Source organism: Myxocyprinus asiaticus, chromosome 47, assembly GCF_019703515.2.
Source record: "Myxocyprinus asiaticus isolate MX2 ecotype Aquarium Trade chromosome 47, UBuf_Myxa_2, whole genome shotgun sequence".
Classification (NCBI taxonomy): Eukaryota; Metazoa; Chordata; class Actinopteri; order Cypriniformes; family Catostomidae; genus Myxocyprinus; species Myxocyprinus asiaticus.
Genome location: NC_059390.1, coordinates 2297317 through 2308217, shown reverse-complemented (window position 1 = coordinate 2308217; position 10901 = coordinate 2297317). Strand labels below are relative to the sequence as shown.

Sequence of the window (10901 nt, the reverse complement as noted above, 5' to 3'; positions counted from 1 at the left end):
TATATATATATATATATACACACACACACACAAAATATACACTGATCAACCACAACATTAAAACCACAGACAGGTGAAGTGAATAACATCGATTATCTCGTTACAATGGCACCTGTCAAGGGGTGGGATATATTAGGCAGCAAGTGAACAGTCAGTTCTTGAATTTCATGTGTTGGAAGCAGGAAAAATGGGCAAGCGTAAGGATCTGAGTGACTTTGACATGGGCCAAATTGTGATGACAAGACGACTGGGTCAGAGCATCTCCAAAACGGCAGCTCTTGTGGGGTGTTCCCGGTGTGCAGTGGTTAGTACCTTCCAAAAGTTGTCCAAGGAAGGACAACCGGTGAACTGGCGACAAGGTCATGGGTGCCCAAGGCTCACTGATGCACGTGGGGAGCAAAGGCTAGCCCGTCTGGTCCGATCCCACAGATGAGATACTGTAGCACAAATTGCTGAAAGACTTAATGCTGGCCATGATAGAAAGATGTCAGAACACACAGTGCATCACAGCTTGCAGAGTGCCCATGCTGACCCGTCCACCGCCGAAAGCGCCTACAATGGGCATGTGAGCGTCAGAACTGGACCATGGAGCAATGGAAGAAGGTGGCCTGGTCTGATGCATCATGTTTTCTTTCAGATCATGTGGACGGCCGGGTGCGTGTGCGTCGTTTACTTGGGGAAGAGATGGCAGCAGGATGCACCATGGGAAGAAGTCAGGCCAGCGGAGGCAGTATGATGCTCTGGGCAATGTTCTGCTGGGAAACCTTGGGTCCTGGCATTCATGTGGATGTTACTTTGACACGTACCACCTACCTAAAGATTTTTGCAGACCACGTACACCCCTACATGGCAACGGTATTCCCTGATGGCAGTGGCCTCTTTCAGCAGGATAATGCGCCCTGACACACTGCAAAAATTGTTCAGGAATGGTTTGAGGAACATGGCAAAGAGTTCAAGGTGTTGAATTAGCCTCCAAATTTCCCAGATGTCAATCCGACTGAGCATTTATGGGATGTGCTGGACCACCAAGCCCGATCCATGGAGGCCCCACCTCACAACTTACAGGACTTAAAGGATCTGCTGCTAACGTCTTGGTGCCAGATACCACCGGACACCTTCAGAGGTCTTGTATAGTCCATGCATTTATATTTAATAATTACACACATATATACTTGTATATACCAGTGAAATGGCATGGTGATAATGCTTCTCCACTGTATCTGGCGGGCAATTTTCCAAAATGATATCTGGCCAAGTCAATAAGCTCATTATATGTGATACACCTGAAAGAAAACACAAACGCACCATCATACGACTAAAACGATTGGTACAACATCTCTTGGCATGGCCGTGAACTGACCAATGTGAATTTCAGACAGGTGTTTTTAAACCCTTAAAGGAATATTCTGGCTTCAAAACAAGTTAAGCTTAATCGACTGCATTTGTGAAATAATATTGATTACCGCAAAAATAACTGACTCGTCCCTCACTTATTAAAAATAATATAAAAAAAGCAAAAATCGGATTTACAGTGAGGTACTTACAATGGAAGTTATTGTAACTGTAACAAGGGACGGGCAATTATTTTTGTGGTAATCAACGTTAAGGCAAAAATGCTGTCGATTGAACTTGTATTGAACTAGGAACATTTGTTAAACACTAAACCATGTCTGTGTTGTTTACCACTGGCTGCAGCTAATACAATTCTTGGCCCCTTGTAGTGTGTTGTGATGTACTCCACCAGATCTCCTCGATTTATTGTTCAGTACAAGAGCGAGAGACCGTTTATGATGCAAGTGGAATATGTACTTGGATCAGATCAAGGACCACCTGACAACCATCATCTTGCACACAGCTCATCACACTCTTTTAATAGATTAGGAAGTTACCAGGAACTTTGTGGTTCGTACTGAGCAGAAACAGTATTTTTTGGTTCCGGTGTTCCGCAGCCTCCTTTCCAAATGGTAACCGGTTAGAACAAAATGAATGAACGGTTAGTGACCGTTAATGTTCTTTTTAAAATGACAGTACTGGAGCCAGATCTCCAGAGAAACAAGGTACCTGTTTTAGAAAAAACAAACTTAAAATAAGGGACTTGCCTCAACCAAAAGAAGTGACAATTAGTGATTACATTTTTCCAATGTGGGGGAATTTTCAGGATAGAAATCATAAGCATGGTCTACAGTAGCCTATATAATGTCTTTCTATAAATCTATTTATAATGTTAAATATGTCCAAAAATATTTAAAATAATCATTTGGCCACCTAAAATCAATTAATAGCCTAGATCTTTCTCTCCTGTATGCATGCATGCACGCATTGGTGGGTGCGTTTATACTAAACGTCACCTTTTGCGGGCCGAATTATTTTTTTTATTTTTTTAACATTCGTTTTTAAATTAGTGGTTTCCTTCAGAATCGAAGCACATGCAAATGTTCTACTAAAAAGAGAGAAGCCATATTTGTTTCAGGCAACAGGAAGTGGTGTTATTCTGAATATGTACTGTGATAAACCCTTTGGTCTTTAGTTTCATGAAAAAATTATCGGAACAAAATTAACTGATTATTAATCTGTTACCAGAAAACGTTCTCGTTTTCCTTTACATTCTGAAAAAAAATACATTAGATTTTGGTTTTTGTTCCTTGAACCCATTTTTTGTCCTTGATTTTTAGTCCCGGTTTAAAAAAATGTTTTTACTCTGGGACAACTGAAAGGGATTTCGTTCCCATTTTCTGTTACATTCTGCAAAAAAATCCATTTGTTTTTGTTCCTTGAATTGTTTATTGTCCCTGTTTAAAAATAATGTTTTTACTCTGGAACAGTTTAAGGGATTTCGTTCCCGTTTTCTGTTACATTTTGCAGAAAAATACATTCGTTTTTGGTTTTCGTTCCATGAATTGTTTTTTTTAGTCCCTGATTAAAAAAATAATGTTTTTACTCTGGAAGAATTGAAAGGGATTTCGTTCCTGTTTTCCTTTACATTCTGCAAAAAAATCTATTGGTTTTTGGTTTTCGTTCCTTGAACTGTTTTTTGTTCCTGTTTAAAAATGTTTTTACTCTGGAACAATTGAAAGGGATTTCGTTCCCGTTTTCTGTTACATTTTGCAGAAAAATACATTTGTTTTTGGTTTTCGTTCCTTGAACTTTTTTTTTTGTTTTTTTTTTGTGCCTGTTTAAAAAAATTGTTTTTACTGTAAAACATTTGAAAGAGATTTAATTCCTGTTTTGGGGTACGTTCTGTAAGAATATACATTCGGTTTTGGTTTTCGTTCCTTGAACCATTTTTAATCCCTGTTAGGATTCACACACTTGATGTTCCAGGATGGTTCTCCTGATAGGCTGTAGCATGCAGGTAATCAAAGACAACTTCCTGCAGGTTTGTCTCCACTTCCTGCACCTCTCTGAGGATGACTCCACGCTCCTGCTCTATTTCCGCCTATCCCAGCATGCTGTTTTGAATGATGTCGGCAAGAATTTCCACCGGTGGAGACGGGGAGACACAGAGAACTTATAGAACATCTAAAATGCCCTTCTGGTCATGAGGGTAAAGAGGGTTGTGTTTGGATGTCACCTCTGGGTAGATCTTAAGTAAACGCTTTAGCATAGTATACAGTCTGCTCTCTGGAGTTGTAAGCATTCAGGTAAGCTCCCATATTCTCGATCTCAAGCTCAAGGGCAAGCTGTGATCTCTTCCTGGTGCCCTGCGTGATTATTATGCACTTTAAATTCCAATTACACAATGCCATTTAAATAAGGTATTTTTTTGTGCATGTCTTACCTTGAACACCATGTGTTCCAGAAAGTGGGCTGTACCGTTATTGTGCTCATTTTCATAACGGCTCCAGGCATCAATCCACAGACCAACCTGAATCATTTAATCAGAAATGTTAATTCATCAGACACCTGAGAGCAAAATACAGGGCTTGCTTAGATGTGATTGTAAACTCACTGTGCATGTGGACAGTCCAGAGTCTTCGGATGCCACTCTCAGTCTGTTAACAAGGGAAGTGACTTTTGTCTGGGGTGTGCCGACTGGACCCAGTTATGGACTGAAATGGATGCATCAAACTTTATATAATACTAATTTCTGCAATAATGCAACAACCTTTAACCATGACTACATTCACAATATTGCACGAACTGTCTTGTTTTATTAAAATAAGTACACAAATCTTATTTAAAATATTTGAAGCAATATTATACTATATACTCAACTCCTTATAATGGGTAGATTGTTTTATTAAACTGAGCAAATTTTTTTTAAATTTATTTTATTTTATTATTGCACATGAATAAACAGAACATTTCCACTGCATTAGGGCAAAAGACAATGAATCGAGAGAAGAAAAAAAAAAATGAATGTGTGCCATCCTTCCGTTAGAAGCGCGCAGTGATTTACAGAACAGGTGTTTCGCGTTAAAGTGGATTTTAATGTGAAACGCTGAATTGACCAATCAGCATCCTGGATCGGAGCTATCCGTTATATAAAATCAGGTAATATTATCATTATTGGCTAAATATGACATGGATAAGGGGGGCTTGAAAGTTCATTTTAATGCTTAAAAATGTGGGTAGAAATTCATTAAAAGTTTTTTATCAAAAAGTAATTTCACAATAAGTTTTCAATTTTGCGTCATTGAGCTCAGTTAGACAAGCTACCCTGAAATGAATGTCTGAAATGGTTGTCAGGAATTTTCTTTAATATTATGCCAGTTCTAAATTGTATCAGTGATATTTGTGCAGTTTCTTACCCTGTTTAAGGCTTTTGTGTTTAGTAAATTCTTTATAAAGTGTCTCCCCGCTGCGCCGAAACGCTGCACGGGCGCCGCCATGCTGTTTACTGACAGTGTGACGTTGTTGAAAAGACTGAGTTCTGATTGGTTGATGAACGCTTACGTCAGCGGCACAGAAATAATTTGGTGGAAGGGAAAAGCGTTAAATACGTAATAAGTAATAAAGTAAGGGAAGTGTCGTATAAGTTGTTGCATAGATTTTACCCAACCAAATTATATTTAAAATGGTTCAAATTAAATATAGAAACAAACTGATATATTTGTGATGCACTAAAATAATCTGTACTTCACATTTTTGGTATTGTCCTTTCACACAAGTATTTTGAATAGACTTTTGTAATTTTATTAACGAAAATTAACTTTTGGATTTTCTATGTTGTTTAATGATGTACTGTTTGTTTTTTATAGCATCAGCAAAACAAAAGATCATTTATATTTTATTAGCAACCTTTTGTTGTAATTTGCCAAATTTCACATTCACTGAAGCAAATTCAGTAATCTAAAGCCTTTATTTATAGTTTCTGAAAAGGGAATCAAGCAATACATGCAAACTATTTCATCTTCATAGAACACCAAAGCTCTTGAGACTGTAAACATGTGCTTCTTCTTAAAATTATTTTTGTAAGTGTTGATGTGTTATATTTTATGCTTTTATATCTGGTGATTTTCTTTTATTACGTACATTATTTAACTTAAATCTGTACACTATTATAGTATGATATATATATATATTAGTTCCCTGCTGCTTCAAGTGCTCCATTATCATCCCTGTCCCAAAGAAACACAAAATCACAGGACTTAATGACTACAGATCCATCGCTCTGTGGTCATGAAGTCATTTTAGAGACTGGTGTTGACCCACATGAAGGACATCACTGGACCCTTTGTGGAACCCCTTCAATTTGCTTATCGAGCAAACAGGTCTGTGGATGATGCATTCAACATGGGATTGCATCATATCCTGCAACATCTGGACAGACCAGGGACATATGCAAGGGTCCTTTTTGTGGACTTATGTTCGGCTTTCAACACCATCATCCCAGCTATACTCCGGACTAAATTACACCAACTCTCTGTTCCCATGTCTATCTGTCAGTGGATCACCAGCATTCTGACAGATAAGCAGCAGTTTGTGAGACAGGGGAAATTCACTTCAAGCACCTGTTTGATCAGCACTGGTGCCCCCTAGGGATGTGTGCTCTCCCCACTACTCTTCTCCCTGTATACAAATGACGGCACCTCCAAGGATCCCTCTGTCAAGCTCCTGAAGTTTGCAGATGACACCACTGTCATCGGCCTCATCTGAGATGATGATGAGCCTGCATACAGAAGGGAGGTTGAGCAGCTGTCTGGTGCAGTCAAAACAACCTTGAGCTGAACACGCTCAAAACGGTGGAGATGATTGTGGACTTTAGGAGGAACCCCCCAACACTGTCCCCCCTCACCATTCTAAACCGCACTGTGGCAGCAGTGGAGTCATTCAGGTTCCTGGGCTCTACCATCTCACTGGACCTGAAGTGGGAGACCCACATTGACTCCATTGTGAAAAAGGCCCAGCAGAAGTTGTACTTCCTTCACCAGTTGAGGAAATTCAACCTGCCACAGGTGCTGCTGATACAGTTTTACTCAGCAGTCATTGAGTCTGTCCTCTGCACTTCTATAACTGTCTGGTTTGGTTCAGCTATGAAATTAGACATCAGATGACTACAAAGGACAGTTCGGACTGCTGAGAGGATTATTGGTTGCCCCCTGCCCTCCCTTCAAGAACTATACACTTCCAGAGTGAGGAAAAAGGCTGGAAAAATCACTCTGGACCCCTCTCACCCTGCCCACTACCTTTTTGAACTGTTGCCTTCTGGCCGAAGCTTCAGAGCTCTGAGCACCAGAACCGTCAGGCACAGGAACAGTTTTTTCCCTCAGATTATCCATCTCATGAACTGTTAAAAACTATACTATAATTACATGCAATACACAGCCTAGTTAATTATATTATTAAACATCCTACCTCTTCTGCATTACCTTCCCTTGCACTGTATATAACAGATTTGTATTTGTACACACTATATATATATATATATATTGTCTTATTGTGTATCTCTATATATACTTATATTTCTATTTGCTTTTTATTCTTATTCTATTTTTATTTTTTTTATCTCTGTCTTGTTGTTGTATTGTTTGTGCACTGGAAGCTTCTGTCACAAAGAAAAATTCCTTGTATGTGGAAGCATACTTCACAATAAAGCTCATTCTGATTCTGATATGTATTAGGCTATATACATTTCAGGCCCAACCAAGTTTTTTTAAAAAAATTTTTTAGATTTGCAGTGGTATGCTACTATTATTCTATGAAATAACACTGATTTGTCTACTAAGTTTTAAGTAAATCTAGTGAAGTGTGAAGAGTTGTATTTATTAGAACTTTTGTGTTAAATGTCACAGTCAGACTGAAATTCTAAGGGGTTCATTTCATTAAAGTTTAGGGAGAGTCACTTTCCTGAAGAGTTTAGTTCTAAGTCTAATCACACACACCTGAACAAACTAATCAAGGTCTTTGGGTTTTCCCAACAGTTACAGACAGGTTTGTTGGAACAGGGTTGGAACTAAACTCTCAAGTAGTATGAATGTGTAATCAGCTACCGGGGCATGTTGTCACAAATTGTCAACCTGTGTTCAATGAACTGTATCATTTTCTTTGGCAATATAAGTTAAATGTTCAACTGCTTTTTTTTATTAATTTTTTTATTTGTAATGTGACAACTAGCCCCAGTTTTCCCCTATAACCCAGACGTGATGGGAAACAAGATTGTAGACATGTAACTCTGACGGTGACCCTTTCACATCCACATTTTCAAAGGACAGTGTAGAAATTCTGAAGGAAAGTGTTTTGGAAGAGGAGAAATCAAATGTATCATTTTGAGTAACACATGAAAACATCAGTTGAAAAGAAACATTACAGTAAAATCTGATGACAGAGCAGATGTCATTCTAAAAACGTGACAATCAAACATGATTGTGTGTGTGTGTGAGATTAATATCAAAGTTTTTTCAGGGCCATACGTTCTGCCTGAAGAAACAAAATGACATCAGTTGTGTCTAAGACGTTAAACTGAGATCATGAAATATATTCTCAAAGCATGAATGAAATCATCTCTGTGTGTTAATGGGATGATCTGGTTTCTCTTTCCTGTGAGTCTGTGCAAGATCAGCTCATAATCACGAGACATCTCTGCCTCATGTCAGAAAAGAGTGAATATATGGGCTAAATAAAGAGTCTTAAGACTTAAAAACTGAATTCTTCCATGAGTCTCAAAGTAGATGAGAAGAACTTCAGTGTGTAGCTTTCATGATCTCATCCTGCTCTCACATCTCTGAGCTTCTGGATGTGTGTGGTAGTTTTAGACACTAACAAGCTGACGGATGGAAATCATGTGAGGCTTGTGAAGTTCAGTGTGTCTTCAAAAGTGTTGTGGGTTTGAGATGTTGACTTGAACTGCTCTGGGTTCTGTTGTGTGTTCCTGTAGCTCACGTGACAACGTCTTGGGTTTGATTCCCAGTGAATACACAAAATTATACATACTTTAAATACACTGTAAGTTACTTTGAATTAAAAAAAAGAAGAAGATATGCCCTCCAAAAAAAGACATTTGTTGTTGTGGTGTCTCAGTGGCTCAGTGGTATGAGCATGTCCTCCTGTGTGGAGGATGCTGGTTCAAATCCCAGGCTGGACATGGTTGTGTGATGGTGTTGGGGTGATCTGATGGAGATCATGAGAGAAAAGGCTAGAAACTGAGCAGACTGAGAAAGGGGGCTCAAACATCCAGTTGGGCCCCCTGGACATCCAGAACAATGATCACTGCACATGAGATTCAGAGTGTTCACTTAGTTTAGTGTTTAGGAAACACATTTTAGGAAACTAAGTGAACACTCTGAATTTCATGTGCACTATCACTCTCCTGGATGTCCAGGGGGCCCACCTGGATGTTTGAGCTCCCCTTTCTCAGTCTCCAGCCTTCTCCTCTGATGATCTCCATCAGATCACCCCAACACCATCACACAACCATGTCCAGCCTGGGATTTGAACCAGCATCCTCAACCCAGGAGGACATGCTCATACCACTGAGCTACTGAGACACCACAACCACAAAGGCTTTTTTGGGGGGGGTCATATCTTCTTTTTTAAGACCTCATCTTCATGACATATAAAAGTAAAACAGACAAGCACAGGTAAGATTAGAACCAGGAACCTTCAGACTTCAGCCGCTCTATGAATGAGTGAGTTCTAGTGAACATTCATCACCAGAACCTTCAGTAACAGACTAAGATTTCTCCTCTCACAGATCAACACTGGCTCAAGATCTTCTGAGATGTCTTGATGAATGTTGGCATCACATACTGAAGCTGAACTCGGCTCATATGGTGACAGAACACATCAGGTGATCTGAACTCAGTGGTTTGTTTCAGCTTGAACATAATAACATCTGCTCTGTTTCTGTCTGTAGATTCACAGCTGCTTGTGTAAATACTGCTCAGTTTCAGTTCACTCAATGAGGGTTCTCAAGAGCTTTCATTGTTTTAACAGAAAATGTTGCTGTTTGTTCTGAGGAGACTGATTTGTGGAAATTGACGTCAACAATCACACATGCGTATGAATGCAGACATGAATGTCACACGTGTCCATTTATTCTTCACACACACTATTCTCAAAGAATCAGTGTTCATGAAACGGTCCATTCTGGCCAAACAAAACATCAGAACGAGGGTTGAATGAGTTTTTCTGACAAATTCTGTCAAATGAACATGGAATATTTATATCACTATAAGAGAGTTGAGAAAATGATTTTGGCTCAATATCTGTCCAATGCCCTTATCAAAACATAATTAGTTTCAAAAGGTCATAACTCTCTTAGTAAATCCAACGTCAAATCAACTTTTATTGACATTAATAAACGTGTGTATATGGAGGAACAAAACTGCATTTCTCGTACAGGTCCTGGTGCATTAACAAACTATTTTGTGCTTTAATACACACACAGGATATTGCATAACATAATTCAGCAGCACATAACGGTATACACAGAACATTGTGGGACATTTTAAAACACCAATACAATTATATAGGCATGATAAGAGTACTGCATCATCATGATAGTGAACAGTAAATATACAGTGTATAAAAGTGAAATGTTCTGGGTGAGGAACAAAATATAAACACTCCAGATTTTGACATGAAAGTACTGAGAATTAAAAAAATTATTTATTGAATATGCACAAAATTAGTCTTGTAAAGCCAGCTGTTCACCTTCAGAGGTTGATGATGAATAATTTGGTTGTGTTTGAAAACAGAATATAAAAAGTAGTAAAAATCAGTAATGCACATCACTTGCAAATATGCTAAGCATCGTTGGCCATAAACCATATTGGTCAATCAAGATACATTTGATAATTTCAATAAATTTTTGTGCCTCCAGCATTGTCAGGACATCATTTTCATGCAGCACATTCATCAAATGGCATACTAACAGATAGCCTTCTAATCATGTCATATTCCCATTGCCTTAACAGGTCATTTGCATCCTGTTCAGGCAATAATGAGGATGTAACGTGATTAAAACATATATAAAACCATTAAAATATGTTATAAAGCATAAAAATTACATATAGCAGGAGTCACTTCCACGACAAAGACATTTAATTGAATTGAAGCAACAGAAAACACTTCAGGAAGGGGAAAGGCCAGATTAAAAAAAAACTCAGAAATAACTTTAACAGTTTCAACAAATTTACAATTAAGAATTAAAGCAAAACAAATGCTCAACAAAAAGAGTAGAGCATGTAACTTCCACTAAATCAAATTTTTTTTTTAAAAGTCTGATCAAATTCAACTCTCTCAAGAGAAACAAGAACAGACAGCAACACAACAGAGCAAAAAGATGTGTGTGTGGTCTGCTGCATATTTATCACATTGATATTCCTCCCACTGACCAATCACAACAGGCAAGTGATTATTGCTGGTGACAGATGCCAATTAATGTTTATCAGGAGCACCTGATGGAGGAGCAACAAACAACAGGAGAGAGATCCTGTGTCCCAGTATGCATACTTCCT

At 38.5% G+C, this 10901-nt stretch overlaps 1 protein-coding gene across 1 annotated transcript; it reads right to left on the bottom strand.

The window, feature by feature from the left end:
• Positions 1-2776: 2776 nt before the first annotated feature.
• On the bottom strand, positions 2777-4042 carry LOC127436983 (mitochondrial-processing peptidase subunit beta-like; the record flags this gene model as incomplete). The annotated part of the gene is made up of 3 exons (XM_051691536.1): positions 2777-3701; positions 3779-3865; positions 3950-4042. Coding segments are annotated over 3 exons (297 nt in total), but the record flags the coding sequence as incomplete, so codon positions are not given.
• Between the last annotated feature and the right edge of the window lie 6859 nt (positions 4043-10901).